The sequence below is a fragment of the Thamnophis elegans genome, chromosome 7 (genome assembly GCF_009769535.1).
Source record: "Thamnophis elegans isolate rThaEle1 chromosome 7, rThaEle1.pri, whole genome shotgun sequence".
Lineage (NCBI taxonomy): Eukaryota > Metazoa > Chordata > Lepidosauria > Squamata > Colubridae > Thamnophis > Thamnophis elegans.
In genome coordinates, this window is record NC_045547.1 from 41254637 (window position 1) to 41272017 (window position 17381).

The following is a 17381-nucleotide window of genomic DNA, read 5'->3' on the forward strand; positions in this document are numbered from 1 at the left end:
TATGCAGCCTAGAACTGTGTTAGCCTTTTTGGCAGCTGCTGCACACTGCTGGTTCATATTTAAATGGTTGTCCACTAGGACTCCAAGATCCCTTTCACAGTTACTACTATTGAACAAGGTAGCACCTATACTGTACCTATGCATTTCATTTTTCTTGCCTAAATGTAGAACCTTACTCTTTTCACCATTGAATTTCATTTTATTAGATAGTGCCCAATGTTCAAGTTTGTCAAGATCCTTCTGTATCTTGAACCTATCTTCTGGACTCTTGGCTATTCCTGCCAGCTTGGTGTCATCTGCAAATTTGATTAGTTCCCCTCATCCATCCGTCTTGAAAGAGAAACCAAAAAGTCCAGTTGCCTCTTGAAAAAGCACCTTTGAGACAAGTCTATAAATGGTTTATAGACATTTATTGACAAGACAAAAATTCCTCTCTAAGTGATTGACAATGTGAAAAATATGAATTTGCTACAGGTACACCAGAACCAGAATTTAGGGCACTAAGCAATGCAGTTGTTAAGCAAGCAATGAAGTGATCAGACCCAGTTTTGGGACTATTTTTATCACAATCATTAAGTGAATTATTGATTGATTGATTGATTGATTGATTGATTAAATTTATATGCTGCCCATTTAGCTAAGGTGAATTTCATGGTAGTTGAGTGAATCATATGATCATTGAATGAATCTGCCTTCCCCATTGATTTTGCTTGTTGGAAGCCATTTGGAAAGGTTGCAAATTCTGATCACATGACCATAAGTTGCTGAAATCATCATAGCAATAGCACTTAGACTTACAGTATATACTGCTTCATAGTGCTTTTAGAGCCCTCTCTAAGCAGTTTACAGAGTCAGCATATTGCCCCCAAAAATCTGGGTCCTCATTTTACCCACCTTGTAAGGATGGAAGGCTGAGTCAACCTTGAGCCAGTGAGATTTGGACTGCTGAACTAAAGCTAGCAGTCAGCTGAAGTAGGCTGCAGTACTGCACTCTAACCACTGTGCCAACTCAGCTGTCATAAATACAAGCCAATTGCCAAATGCTTAAATTGCAATCACATGACTTCAGGGTTGATGCAACATTCTAACTTTGAGGGTAAGTTATAAGTTACCTTTTTTAACACTATTGTACCTGTGAACAGTTTTTAAATGAATGGTCATACGTTGAGGACTACTTGTACAGAATGGCAATGAAGCAACTGGCAATTCCAAAGTGAGAATTGGCAGATATGTATCAATTTCACATACTGTAGGTTCTTCCCTATCACTAACAGGTAAAAGTCAACCTGTGGATTTATTTTTATAATTATAACTTAATACAGACATAGAAATAACCAACTGTTTTCAGGCAGATGATGTTTCTCTTTTAAAAATCATAATGGAATTAACTGATTTGCGTATTGGGTGATCATAAAAATCATTTACAAATAAATTAATTTTTCCATGTGTTAGGACTGCAGTTAATGCCCTCAGCAATCATTGATTAAAATTATTTTTAAAACACTCATGTATTTGTGAAATCATAATTTCGACAGTTCTGGAAGCCCTTGGGGTGGCGCATGTGACAGGGCTGTTATGTGAGCTCCACTGACTGCCACTTGGTTTCCAGATCCAATTCAAGTATTGGTTTATCACCTTTAAAACTCCTGTATGGGAATCTAAGGAACCACCTTGCCCTGATGGAATTAACCCACTTTACTCATTCCAGTGGGAAAGTCTTCTTCAGATTCCATTAATCAAATATTTTTTTGCTGGTGGAGTGTAGGAAAAGATACTTTTCAGCTGTGACTCCTACCCTCTGGAATATTCTGCCATCTGAGGTGAGATCTACTCCCATACTCCTGGCCTTCTAGAATGGCCTAAAAACTTGGTTCTGCCACTAACCTGGGGTCCTGACCAAGGCCTGCTATATTGGGAGCGGCTAATGGTGTACAAACATTACTCACCCCCAGGCTGCCCACCAACTTGGTTTTTAACTTTTAATTTTTTAAATCCTAGTTTTAATTGTTTTTAGCACTTTTAGACTTTTTATTATATGATAAGCTATCCAGAGCCGCTGTGTTGGTGAGATGGGTGACATAGAAATTTAATAAATACAATAAAAATAAATACACTTCTGGTTAAACATATTTTACATTATTTACTGTACTCTAATTTTCTCTGTGTAACAGACCAGAATAGTCTGTATAATATTTTAGTACAGCAGTTGGAACTCAACATTCTGGCTTTTTCAATTATCAAATTGTCCGGTTTGCTGTTTCAGTAAGAAAGTTATATGCTCTCTCTTTGTGCAAGACTGCAAGTGTTCTGAAATAAGGATTATAATCAGATAAGAGCTGTTTTTTAAAATGTTTTATATGTGTGGGATATATACTTTCTCTTTTTAAAAAAATGTTGGTCTTTATTGTTTATAAAGCATTGTTTTATTCCTGTGTGATTGCTTATCTATTATTTTTGCTACAAGCAATGAAATGGTAATTCATAATACTCAATATGCTTAATGTGACAAATGGCTCATATTAAATTCATTGGAGTATAGTCATATCAACTATGTTTAATCAATTTGGTTTAAAAGAAATATTTTCTTCTGGTCCTCCCTATTTTTTTGCACTGCTACACATCTCCATCATTTCATTCATTGAACAAATTGCAGCCCTTGGTTCAAAGCACTGAGGAGAAAGACAGCCAAAAGTTACTTCTTGGCATCTGATTTAACAAGCATCTTTAAATTTACAGCACTGTGTGGATAAGATATTATCCTTTCGTCCCTTCTTTACTCTGATCTGGATTTTAATGAAATTCTAGAAACTAGCAATGTTCTGAACTTGACAGATACCATCATAAGCTATTCCTAAGACATGCAGTGAAATATGTTACTGGCAGAAAGACAAAGGACTTCTTAATGGAGATCTTTTCTGAAGACAGAATAAGAAAGAACAAGGATAGCAGCAGTAGACTTATATACCGCTTCATAGGCCTTTCAGGCCTCTCTAAGCGGTTTACAGAGAGTCAGCATATTGCCCCCAACAATCTGGGTCCTCATTTTACCCACCTTGGAAGGATGGAAGGCTGAGTCAACCCTGAGCCGGTGAGATTTGAACCGCTGACCTGCTGATCTAGCAGTAGCCTGCAGTGCTGCATTTAACCACTGCGCCACCTTGGCTCTAGGATGGCTAAACTATGGTCCAAGCCCAAATCCATAAAACTCCTTTTTATAGAATAACACAGTTTTGACCCTCCCAATGGCTTTTGGGTTTCGTGCAACTTTTAGTTTAATATCATGCCACCCTCAGGATAATTTCAAAAGTCCTATTCAAATAATCAGGCTGGAGCTCAGACAGGAAGGGTTTCCATAACAAACATCATCCACTTGACTCTGATAGAATGTGGGCAAATGTTAAGATGACCATTCCCTACTTCATACCTCAATTCAAGTGTCATTATCTGGAATAGCATATGGTGTTTCCACCATGCATTCTTGATACAACAGGATATTTAAAGGACTTATCATCACCTTACGATCCCATGATTCTGATGAACTCATGTTTTAGAACATTTGCTTTGTTGCATTTCACAGATACCGCTTTTTGTACAAACTGAAAGTGCTTTCACAAAATGAAACTGCTGCATCGAACAAGTCTATTGACACTATCTTTCTAATAGCATTTGCTCATTTTGTATCTCTGTGACACATTGTTCTGATGCACTGATGATATTACCTAGTTTGGTAATGAAACATCTGCAAGAAAATCCTCAAGCTCACATTTTTCATAATTCTCACAATATGTCATACTTTTTCATCATTATTAATCAAATGATGATTAGCATTTTTAGCAATACAATGTTTTTAATTAAAGTGTGCACACTGATTTTTTAGATATGGTGTTATTACACACTTGATAGACTACAATATAGTATGTACTTTCAACTTTTTCTTCTTCTTTACTTCCTCTTTTACCAGTTCAATTGTCAAGGGAGTATATATTATATATACTATATATAACTTTTACATTAAATGGGAAAGTAAAAAAAGATGTGTGACTCACTTTATTTTCAATATTCACTTCATTGCGATAATCTCCATAATATTTTTAAGATATGCTTATATGATTAGATTCCCATAATATGTTCTCTGGAGAAGTGGAGTGCAGAATTCTCATAGCCTTTGGCAAAATAGAAATAGTAGAATAGAATAACAGAGTTGGGAGAGACCTTGGCAGTCTTCAAGTCCAATCCCCTGCTTAGGCAGGAAACCCTATACCATTTCAAACAAATGGTTGTCCAACCTCTTCTTTAAAAGTTCCGGTGTTGAAGCATTCACAATTTCTGGAGGCCAGTTGTTCCACTGATTAATTGTTCTAACTGTCAGGAAATTTCTTCTTAGTTCTAGGTTGCTTCTCTCCTTGATTAATTTCCACCCATTGCTTCTTGTCCTGCCCTCAGGTGCTTAGGAGAATAGCTTGACTTCCTCTTCTTTGTGGCAGCCCCTGAGATAATTGGAACACTGCTATCACGTCACCCCAGTCCTTCTTTTCATTAAATACAAATATACAAAATACAAATATACCCTTAAGGATATGACCCTACAACCAATAGACTTCCAATATCTGAGAATATTTTGTTCTGCACAATCATTTGTAACTGGATCGCTAACATTTTCAATCATTTTTATTTTAAATATGCTAAATATGGCAAGCAAAATAAAAAAAATGCAGGATCCAATCTGGGTCAGTCACCAGGATCAGAAGGTTTAGTCTTCCAAGCTTTGGGACTCATTCTGGAGCCCAGCCTCAGGAAAATCTCTCCACCGGATTGTGTGCTTTGGGCTATTCTATGTATAGAATAGTGTGTGTGTGTGTGTGTGTGTGTGTGTGTGTGTGTGTGTGTATTTATTTATTTATTTATTTATTTATTTTGTATTAGTATTTATGAGGACTTGGCAGCACAAAGAAATAATAACTAATGTCTTAAGAGCTGGCCATCAGCATCTCAATTAACCAATAAGAAACCACACCCAACCAGGGACCACATAAATACTGTGAATAGAACAGCCCAAAGTTCACATTCCGGTAGAGAGAGCTGTTCTCTGAGGATGGGCTCCAGCACAAGTATGAAAACTCAGAAGACTAAACCTCTGGTCTCGGTGACCCACCCAGATTGATCCTGCAACATTATCCTGGGACATGTATATTTGCCTTCATTCATGGAAATCAAAAGTACCAATTATCATTTAATCTAGTATTTTTCAGACATGACCATTTTAAGATAAGTCCACAAAACCTAAAATTGCCAAGTTTGAGAAGCAGTGATCACAGTGGTGGGATTCAAATAATTTAAAAACTGGTTCTCTGCCCTAATGACCAGCTGGGTAGGCATGGCTCAGTGGTCATGTGACCATGTGGGCATGGCAACATCACTCAGGTCGATGGGCGCTTCTCCTTAGCTGTTACAGTAACAATGTAATAAGGATTAACCCGAGAGGCAGTTTCTGTAAGGAGGGCAGTAAAGATTAGGCTAGAAACAACACCAGAATGTTTCCTTCCTGCCTTCCTTACAGGATTAGCTCTGTAAAGTGGAAAAAAACAAAATAAGATTTCTTCCAACTACCGGTTCTCTGAACTGTTTAGAAAGTTAACAACTGGTTCTCCGTAATAGATGCAAACTGGCTGAATCCCACCACTGACTGATTACACTAAGGACAGAGGAGGTATGTTTTTGGATAAGTGGCATGCTTTGAAATATCTGTTTACCAGAGACAAACTGGTGAGGTTATTCCTTGTCACTCTTTCAGACCCCAAAAGTAAAAGGAAGACATATTTCCAAACAGATGTGAAAGCTGTCTTCAACCACCATCTTTAAGAATGCTTGTGGACTAGTTGAAGGCTCTAGAAGCAGTCTTGAAAATAAAGATGATGCCAGAGACTATTTTACACTATCCAGCATTCAATTTTTAAAACAATTAAAATATTTTTTAAAAATAAATAAAGTCAAGCAAGTCAAGGAGTCCAGTGGCACTAGCAAGTCTCCATAAACACACTGGTGAAGAAGGCCCTGCATTGTCTGCCCCTGGTCTACAACATTAACACAATCAAAACATTGTGCTTGGAAATATATCATTTAAAATATAGTTCCATAAGTAGAAGGCATTTGTAAAAGCAAACTTTACAGTAAAACTCCATGTGTACTAAAAGGCAGCCAGAAATGAAGTTACACAGGAGAAGATTCTATCCCTTGAAGGGAAAATGCTAAGAGAGCAGAGCACCTCAGATGGAGTCATGATGAAAGTCACTTAATCTCGTCTGTGGGGGTTTTCTGTGTCCGTTCTCTCTCTCCCCCCTCTCTCCCTCCCTCTCACTCTCCCAACCTCCCTCCCTCCTTCTCTCTCCTCTTTGCTTCAGAGTAAGCTATAAAAGGTGTTTGAAGTGTACATTTTATATTAAAATGAACATTGAATGAAATATAACATTGGAATTACTAAAAGTAGATTATAGTCACCCCAGTGGCAGCAGAAATCTCTTTTGCTCAGTCTCTTTCTTTCCCCCTCCCCTGTCTCCCCCTCACAATAGTAATTGAAAATTGGCAAGTTGTCGGATAAAAATTCCTGATCCTATCTTCTTTATTCATGCAATCTCAAGGGAATGAGAAGTCTTTGTCCATGCCCAAGACATTTCTATTTATTTTCTTTCACAGAGATGTACATTTTCTATAGTTTCTTTTATGATGTTTACATTTTTGACCTGGGGGTCATGTATGCAATGTAGGCTGCTTTCCTTCTTTTTATTGATTTCATTTTGATTGTATATGAGTTTTGAAATGGAGCATCTTTCTATGCATTTTTGAATATATGTGTTTCTCTATTTTTCAGTTTACTTACTGTGACATGGGTATTCTGATGTTGTTTGGAGGTGGGGGGGCAAACTGCAATTTTGCATCTGGGACATAATCCCCACTGTTACTTTTATTTAGTATATTGGACAAATTTTTGTCTCTGGTTTGAATTAGTTAGCTTTCTGAAATTAGGTACTGGCTTCCAAAGAATGGTGGTGTGTTTTGCAATTCAATCCTCACCTCGGTCATTTTCGTATAATTCTGTTTTGTTTTGTTTTTACTTTTAAAAATAAAAATAGCCCAACATTAGTAAGACTATCAACAGCTAAAGAAGTAGAGAAAAGCTGGGAAACAAAAATAGGAAACTTAAATAAAAAATCATCTTGAAGAAAAACAATTGGCAAAACAAATTGGACAGAATATAATGTCTTTGCTATATTTTATGCAATCCCAATTTTTCCCTTCTTCCATGCTGATTCTAAAAACTTGCTGATCCAGCCAATTATTCAGCTACACTAAATAAAAGAAGCACAGTATTTTTTTTGAACCAACTGAAGTTTCCAAAGGCAGTCTAACCACGTCAAACATATTGTAACTAGCTGATATGAAGCAGATGGAACATGTTCTTAAGGTTTGCTACTTTTGTGTTCTCCAGTATCAGTACAAAGGCTTATCTGCAGTTCTCAAAGAAATATAAGCTGGAATAGTTGCTTTATTGAGCAGCTATACCCAAGTCATGAGAGGACTGGAATTTCATGAAAGCTAGTAGCTGCATGTGACCTTCCAAAGTTATTGTTGCAAGATGTATGTTAGCATGGCAAATTGCACAAATAATTTATTTCATATTTGTTCCTTTTCAACTGAATGACTGACTATATTCTAGTGTTACCACTATCCCACCACATTCATAGTTAGCATTACATAATGACAAATCTGCTGCAAATAGAACACTCCTTAAGGGCAGTTAAAGATTAGCCAATTAAGAAACAATTAAACCACTTGAAATTACATTCACTGCATAAAGTGATTGCCATGCTGAAACACCAGAATGAGAATTAATTTTCCACAGAATCTCTTGAAAATTTAATAGAACAATTTTGAAAAGTTCTCCCAAACCATCAAAAGGAGAAACACAGCTAATAAATATATTATGAACATATATATAGCAACCACTAGTCAATAAAGTTTACCCAACTGCATAATCAATTGCAGGAAACTTTTGTTGTTGTTAATAAATTTGTGCTGTATGAAGGCTCTGGGAAATGTTGTTGGTTGTTTTTGTTTTTGTTTTGCCCCCCCCTTTGTGTCTGCAGCGAGCAAATAACTCATAATATTTAATATTTAGGGCCCTGTTGCTGTAAATGTCTTGACCATCTCCTTAGGCTGGGTGTAGTTACTCCTCTGACATGCAACAGAAAAAGAAAATCATTTCAATAAATTAGATTCAGGCAGGCTCTTTCGGCATGTAAGCAGGATGAAACTAAAATTGGATCTTGATGAAATACTGGCAAAATGAGATATGCACTGAATATATTCAGCCAATCGTTTGGTTAATTTAAATTAAACAATTTGCTTGAATTTTAGGAAGGAACTCATGGGGGAAGAAACCCACATTCTTTAACCCGGACACTCCCCCAAAATGTTTCTGTTTACATCGATTTACTCAAAACCGATTCTTGGCAAAGATAAAGTAACCATTGCCTATATAAAATGAAGCAACAATCTGCTGCTTGTTATCCCTGCCTAACCAGATGCTGGTCTCTAATGATGTAAAGCCTTTGAAAATTGCTTAATATTATGATGGAATACTGTTGCCGCTCTGTGGAATTATGATCCCCATTTTCTTACATTGGCCTTTTTCAGTAGACTGATCAGAGATGCAAAAATCTAGGGCATTTACTTCAATAGCACGGAAATCTCTATGTACACAAAGAGTAGAGTAAACATTCTCAGAGAAAAAAAATGAAACCAGCAATTTTGTTCCAAAGAGAGAATATAATATATACAAGCCATAACATCCCTCTCTCTCTGGCTCTGCCACTCTTTTATCTGTCCATAATGACTTGAGAAGCCTTAGCAAAACCTAAGCAGCTGCCTTCTGAATTAGACCAAATCTTGCTATTCCTTCAAATAGTAAGAGGTGATGTTAGCATGAACAGCATTCTTTGAATGCAAAAACAAAACCATAATCTGTAATTCTGATAATTGTGTCCAGCAAATTTTGACTTAGATACACAGTTTACAAAAATATTGATTATTGATACTATTTTTTTAATATTTGAGAAACAGGATGCTTTGGGTGTTAAATAACTACTAAATATTCTGGATTTAATGAGATTTAAAAAGTATAGTTTTACCTTGCTTAAATAAGACTGTATTTAATTATACCACCAGGAAGCTGTGAATGTTAAACCTACCTAAGGAATAAAAGCCATCTGAGTGACTTTGTGCCAGTTACCCTCTCTCAACCCAACCCACCTCACAGGGTTGTTGTAGGGAGAATAGGAGAGGGCGGAAGTATTGTGTTATGTTCACTCCCTTGCATTATTTATAAAATTAACAAAGGCAGGATAAAAATAAACAGACTAAATAAATAATAAGAGGCATTCTATAAAAGACAAATACCCATCCCTCTCCAATCACTGCAGAAGATATGGTCTTAATTCTATTTAGAATAGATTAATTCAGATTGATGCAATTACTCCAATATTCCAGATTTATGTGAATTTTTGTTTAGTTTTATTAAAACCGGAAGGATTAAACTCAGTAGTTTTTTTAAAAAAGCGTGATTAAGTCTGGATCCAAGATACCATATTTCTTTATAGTTCTCTACAGTTTAAGGTATATTTTTGGATTTGTTGATATATTCATTATCAGCTATTTCCAAGTGTACTTACTATTATCTGAAACCTATTGTATTCAATGGCATTTGCTTTACTTAGCGAGATTTTTTATAAGTTTGTCCCGGAGATATTTAATTGATAAGAAAATACATAGTCCTTGATTTATTACCACAATTGAGCTCAAAATTTCTGTTCCTAAGTGAGGCAGTTGTTAAGTGAGCTTTCTCCCATTTTACAACCTTTTTGTCACAGTTGTTAAGTGAATCACTGCAGTTGTTAAGGTAGGAACATGGTTGTTAAGTGAATGTGGATTCCCCATTGACTTTGCTTATCATAAAGTCACAAAAAAGCATAAACTCACATGATCCCAGGACACTGCAGCCATCCTAAATATGAGTCAATTGCCTAGCATTTGAATTTTGATGTGACCATGAAGATGCTGCAATAGTCGTAAGTGTGAAATACGGTCATAAATCATTTTTGGGGCATAGTGGTAACTTTGAACAGTCACTAGACAAACCGTTGTATATCAAGGACTGCGTATATTAATACCTGCATCCAACAAGTCTCTGTTAGCACCCCATAAGCGTTACATGATTTGACAGAATACATGAATTAATGCAGCCTCAACTAATGCAACAACCCTTTCAGACGTATTAGATTATAAATCCCATAATCTCTAGTCTGGTGGATGGCAATAATAATTGTAGTCTGACATCTGGAAGATATCAACTGAAGAAAAATAAAGTCCTATTTGGGACAGAATATATATATAATGAAATAATTCCAAAACACAACCTAATTTCTTCTATACCATCACAACATGTAGGAAGTTTTCAAGCTTCTAGTGGCTCAAGTATTACTGTGCCTTCACTAATTTCAGTGGGAATAGCTGCCAGGAATGGGAACTGGATGTGGTAGTTTTAACTAGTATTGCAGCAAATTACCAATATAATATTTTGCAAACTACGGTATATAATGTTCAACCTGATACTGCCAGCTTTGCCAGGGATATGAGCTCCCAACCTGCATTAGTAGTTCTATGTAAGATATATACACTTACAAATATAAGCATGCCATACATTTGCTGTTCACCATATATATGTTTAAGTATATGCTTAACACATCATAAAAATCATGCTTGTAATAATGAAAAGGAGGATATGTATATATACAATAATCTGAAGCAGGCTTAACTGATAGCTTACACTTGCATTTGAAGAAGCACAAGAATACTGATTAGCAGAATGTTGTTACTTGACCATTTACTACATTAATCTTGACAGTTTAATGCAGCAGATCCTATGAACAGAATTCCAATGCTTTTAGTGAAAGATCCAGAACTCTGTACTTTTCAAAATCAGTCACTGATGATGCTATCAACTCATTAAGTGTGCAATAAAATGTTGGCATCACACTTCAATAGAAAGCCAACTAAAGTTCGTGGAATTATATAGATTTCCAGATGGTAGAAGAGTCATGTATAAACTTCAGGGCCAAGTCCAAGATTTCTCAGCTAAGGAGGAGCCAGTTGGGTGATGATAATGGTACTCAAAAGACCTCAACCGCTATGAGTATGCCAAAGGTTAAAATGCTTGACACTGTTCAATATAATATGTTGTTTCTTTATTCTACTTTCTAAAAACATTTCAGAATCAACAATAATAAAAAAATACAATGACTTTCTATAACGAATTGAATCAATTCACTACAGAGTTGTTTTATTATTATTTTATTATTATTATTGTTTAAGCAAATTATCATTTTCCTGAACAGAAGGATAGATATTCCCAATTTCAGAATGCAGATAACATTCCTTTAACTACCTACACAACTTGGCATTCCTTAATCATTACGTTAAAATAATTTTACCATGTTTACATCAGCTTTATATTTCCAGAGTCCCTAATGTGAATAAATTACATAGGAATTGGACTATGTAATTATTGTTATTGAAAACATGGCTTCTTCTGTTCTATGTCCCTCATTAACAAAATTTAGCTCCAAAATGCAGCTCATGCAAGGGTGGTACAAAGGCACCTTAATGAAGCATGGTTAAAGCTGTCCAATAGAACCATTTGCTGCCACAGATAGGGGTTCCAGGGAAAGCAGAGCATATGACAAAATGTGTGTTGTGACATCATAATGCAACCCACATGGCTTACAATGCGGAGATGCAAGCACAGAAAAAGGGATCAAGTTGTGATTGTCCGGGTTCCGACGAATGAACCCAACCAATTCAGCACTCGGAGACTTGCAACTTTCTCGAAGAACTTTTTTCATCCATGCCAAAATGATGTACTCAATAAAATAGTTTTTTGAGAAAGTTGCAAGTTTTGGAGTGTTCAATCAGTTGGGTTCATTAGTCAGAACCTTGAGAGTGATATTATAATGTACTTTTCCTCATTTTTTCATGACTGCTGTGAGCAGTGTCACAGTTCCAGTTAAACCCCAAAAGTCCTCAGTTCCTAATTCGGTATGATATCAGATGTCCTAAAGCAAGACACTATGCTTTTGCCATTTCTGCCTGAAGGGAATATAAAACTATCTTGCCTTACCTTACCAAGACCATTAGACAAACTCTTGAGATCATGAAATGAAGAACTGGGGTGGTGGTGGCAGCTAGGGAAGTTACTCAGTGTTAACTAGATGGCATACCTTGCTAGCAAATAGTAAAGTTCTAAATCACCTATTTTATTTTGTCCGACTGATAATTTATACCTTTTGATTTGGTTTTTGCAGGACCCTACTGCTTCAACTGCTTGTTCTAGTCATTCAGTAATTCAGTGTTTCTCGAACTTGGCAATTTTAAGATCTATGAACTTCAACTCCCAGAATTCCCCAGGGAGCATGAAGTCACACATTTTAAAGTTGCCACGTTTGAGAAACACTGAGTCGATTATGTTGTTCTGTTTCGGATGGAACTGAGGCACCTACCTGAACTCGAGCTTCGGTAAGTTCCGTTCTCAGAGCCAACTGCTCTCTGACATAAACATCGGGATAATGTGTCTTCTGGAACACTTTCTCCAGTTCTTCCAGCTGTAAACTGGTAAAAGTGGTCCGGTGTCTTCTCTTCTTACTGCTGGAAACATTGCTGTCACACTTATCACCAAGTTCATCCAATTCTCTTTTCTCCGGAATCCCTTTCACAGGAGACATTCGGAGGTTGCTGCAAGTGTCCAGGGGTCTGCCCATCTCAGAGTGCAGTGCTTGACTCTCAACTTTCGTAATCCCAAAATTCACTGCCGAAGAAAATAAATGAAGTTGGCCTGCATTCATGTTAACATTACCATCATTTTTTAAAAAATATGTGAAAAACCATAGATTCCTTGTATGAATAATGTGTGAAATGTTTATAGGTTCACGGTCTACTCATAGATGAGACTTGTTATGCCAGATTTCTTTTTATGTGAGTAACTAAAAATTAGTGGATGAGATAAGGGTATTATTGTGAATTTTGAATTTAGACTCATCAGGATCTGATTTTTTTTCAAAGTAAGATGCACTTTTCCACCAGTGCTATTTCTTTTTCTACTAAAGATAAATTGATTCATACTTAGAATGGAAAATTGGATCAATGTAATAGTAGAAACATATGGCACAGTACTAGACATAGCTTCTTAGCAATAAATCTTGTTGTATTCATGGGGAGTTAACTTTATATTAAGTCTATTCATTTAGAACAAGCCTTATTTTCTTCAATAGGGCTTATTCTCCATGAAATATCTCTAAAGGGTCAGCTGTACTGTGAAGCCTATGGCTACTTTTCATTTACAATGTAGTCAAAGGGGTTTATTTTCAGGTAGGCAAGCAATACTATCAGATATAATCATAACCAAATTTACTTAGGAGTAAGATCAATTGGGGATAATGAAACTTATTGCTGAACAAAGAATATGCAGAGAAACTATCTGAACACATTCTATTTGAGGAAAAAAATCAGAGTTTTAAAATGCTTTCCTTTGGATGGATGATTTTCAGTTATTTTATTTTGCAAATTATTTAATAATGAAATTGCAAGTATTACAAGGATTCATTAAAGAATGCAACATACTGAATCAAGGTTAGTAAGAAATGGAAATATTTCACCAAAAAATAATGTTCTTAGATCTTAGTTAAGTGGCTTTGCTTCCAATTAGTTTCTTTATTACTGCAAACTGGGAGGGGGTGCTATTTAAAATCACAACACAGTCAAACTAGTTATTTCCTATATTTTGCCCTGGTCCTACAAGAACTATTTATCTTTTCAAAAACAATCACTGTCCAAGATAAAGCTTAAAGTATTCCCCCGCTCCCACTTAGCTTCTTAACAGATTCCCATGATTCCACATCCCCTCCTAAAAATGTCATTTTTTAAAGATAATTGATATTACATGTTGGGGTGGAATCACAAGTTTAGGAGGAAAAAGTTATTCCATCTACCCATAACAGTGAGCATTACAATGAAGGAATTTAACTTGCTATTTTGAAATTGTTTTTAGTGTTCTCTGTCACTCGCAGTAATAGGAGGAAAAAGTTATTCCATCTACCCATAACAGTAAGCATTACAATGAAAGGAATTTAACTTGCTATTTTGAAATTGTTTTTAGTGTTCTCTGTCACTCCCAGGAATTTCACTACACTGGTCTGCTCATTGGGTATGATTTTAACTATGCATGGCTTACAATTTATACTACTGTGCCTACCTCTAGGTGAGATTCCAAGCAAATTCAATGGAAAGTTCTACTGATCAAATATATCTATATATTTACTTATAAATTGTTGCTCTTTTGTCTGTCTCTCTCTCACACACAGGCACACAGACACACAAACAGAGAGTGAACTACACACATAATAAATAAAATTATATATAAAATTAAATAATTTAAGCAAGATGATAAATGATTTAAATTCTGCCAACAATGTACTTCCTGGTTCCTTTCCTGTAAAACCTGGATGCCATTTTCTATAAATGCAAACAATAACTAAAGATGTATGAATACTGGCCAAATATTAGGCATTAACAAATAGTAAACTAATTAATACTTTTATGAAATTGATAGGTTCATTAGATATTCCCTGAATTTCTCCATATGTATGTGGGAATGTGTGAGTGTGTGCTGGGAAGTGATTCTTTTGTAATCATTTGAACTTTTTCCTTAGGCACACTGAACACTGAAAACATTACAAATGGAAGGATAACTCCTTAAATCTAATAGTAAGGGAAATTATACTATGATTCAAAATTAAACTTACCAAAGCATAACAATCATTGATCGTTTATTTGACACGTTTGGTATGTAAATGTCTCTCACCATAATGCATTAAATATCTCCCTTTGCTGTTTTAATTGCAAAATTTCTAAGACACCTTCCACAGATTCAAATTCTTTATAAACTCCTTTGCTTAGAATAAATTATACATTAGAAATTTGATATTTGTATCTGTTCAGCTATGAAAAGGTCACATTTTTCATTCTATATTCTTTTTTAAAAATTACAAATACAGTGCTTTAAAGTCAAAATTATAGCCAGTTCACTAAGTCTAAAATTAGAGAGCAAATCATCTTTCTGTTGTGAATTATGTGGCAAAGAACACATTGCAAACAAGAAAATAAATGTAGCATTTAAAGAACAGAAATGCTAACTAATCCCAGAAAGCAAGGGGGGCGGGTACTAGATGTTTTAGGCCAGCCTCTAATTGTTTGTTTTGTTAAGTGATGAGTTTTTGTACTAATTACACAACTGAAGATAAATCCAATCCACTTAAACTGAAGGACTTGATAACAAAGCATTTTTTCTTGACTTGGTTTGTCAGGTTTTAAGACTGAGGTAGATAAGAGGTGAAAGTGAGAGAGTAGTGGGAAATGCTTCCAGGTTTAGGAGGCAAATCTGCAAGTTAGGAAGAGTAAGGGATGTTTTGCTCCTGTTTTTGTTACGGAGTTTTGGATGACCCTGAAGCTCCCGTGAAATAGTTGGAATTAATGGAAGACGTCTTCCCTATAAATCTCCGAAACAAGCTAATTCCAACATACCCTTATCAGTTAGAAGTGGTGAAGTGTGTGGCTGTGTGTGTGGCTTTTGGGATGATTTTTTTCTTTTTCTTTTTTGTAAGAACAAAGCTTCGCAAAGGCAAGATGATTCATGCAGTCGCCAAGTTCCAATGACTTTCCAGGGTGGAAAAGTGTTAACAGGCGTGCCTGGCTACCACGAAAGCCTCAGTGCAATGCACAGTTGCTTGGGGAGTCCATTAAAGCCCATTGAATTCTTACTTTTTGCTTGCTAAGTATGAGCATGTAATGGCAAATCAAGGACTTCATTTCTGCAAGAGTCTGCTTGCTACTACTACTGCCGCTACTGCTCCTGGATGAAAGAGGGAGAAAAGATTAATAAGAACCTGGCCCTTTTGATAGTTGTAAGTCCTGGCAGGTTTCTGGTTTCCAACATTTCATTTTGCTGGAGTGTTTCTTCAACCTCCAGCAAATAGGCAGAGCGGCGAACTACGCAGCGGTTCCAGGCAACATGAAATTAACCGAAAGGGCAGCTGCTGGTTTGGGAGAGAGAGAGAGAGAAAGAAAGGAAGTAGAAGGACCACTACTTAACTACGCAATCGCTTATTTTCCCCTTCATTTAATTTATCTTAGGGAGCAGAGCACAAAATAAAATGTAAAAGAACTATTTGCTAAAGAAAATAAGTAGAATAGAAATACGGAGACAAAACTATATGTGAAGCAGCAAAGGTTTTAAAAAATCAATGAAAAAATAATTCAATGTAATCGTGTTGACCGATGGACCTATAAATGGAGTGTTGGTCCGAGTGAGGCCTTTTATATATGTTACCGGTAGTTAAAAGGGAGGGAGGAAGAAAGCTTAGAAAATAGATTCAGAGCCACTGACCAGTTGACCATATGCAAAAAGAAACTCAATAGCAGAACAATGTTCCCTAAAATCATAATTAAGTCGCCTGGTCCTTCAGTTGCTTCGTTCTGCCTAATATAAGTTATCCATTGAGTAGTCTTATTATCTCTCTATATAAACAAACAAAAAATTATGCTCTTATAATGGGCTGGGGTCTCCGCTCAGATGTTCCAAAGTAAAAGTCGAGTTGACTTACGTACGATTCAGATCACAGCGGCATAACAGTTAGCTGAAACAGAGGATGAAAATGAAAATTTGCTGCTGCACCCGGGTCAAAAGTAAAATGAAGTTTCGGGGCGCCACTTGACCCCTAACAACTGCTGTTTTCTGCCATCCTCCCCCCCTCCCACGCACCCCGCCCTCGTCCGGTCAATAATTTTAAGTTTAGCATGCCGGACTCTGCCTGGCGAGCCTTTGCGGATTCACTTTCGTTTTGCTAAAAAAAAGAAAAAGAGAAAGAAAGAGGAAGATGCGATGTTGATGTTTACAAAATAAAAGCGGTGGGTTTTCCTCTGTGTAAGATCGACGAGTAGAGGAATCCGGAAAACCTACGAGGGCAGAATTTCGAGCGTAGGGATCAAGATATGGATGTTTGTGTATGTTTAATTTAAAACAGTCTCCACGTTTTCGAAGGATTTCCTAAACGTACGTTCTTCCTAGAGGATCCTAAACAAAAGGCATCTGGAAATTTGTCTGGAAACAGTCGAGATGTTCAAATATTCCCGGGCGGTTTCCAGAGCAAGCTTCTGCCTGAGGGAAGACTGGGTGTGCGTTGTGTGTGCGTGTGCAGGCGTATGTGTAACCAGGGTGTCCA

At 36.4% G+C, this 17381-nt stretch overlaps 1 protein-coding gene across 1 annotated transcript in view; it reads right to left on the reverse strand.

Moving 5' to 3' along the window:
* The window catches only part of ALX1 (ALX homeobox 1), a 35609-nt gene that overhangs the window by 17274 nt on the left and 954 nt on the right, over nt 1-17381 (reverse strand). Inside the window, exon 2 of the mRNA XM_032222192.1 lies at nt 12609-12913. Within this exon, the coding sequence (XP_032078083.1) occupies nt 12609-12913 (305 nt within the window). The remainder of the gene's footprint in view (nt 1-12608; nt 12914-17381) is intronic.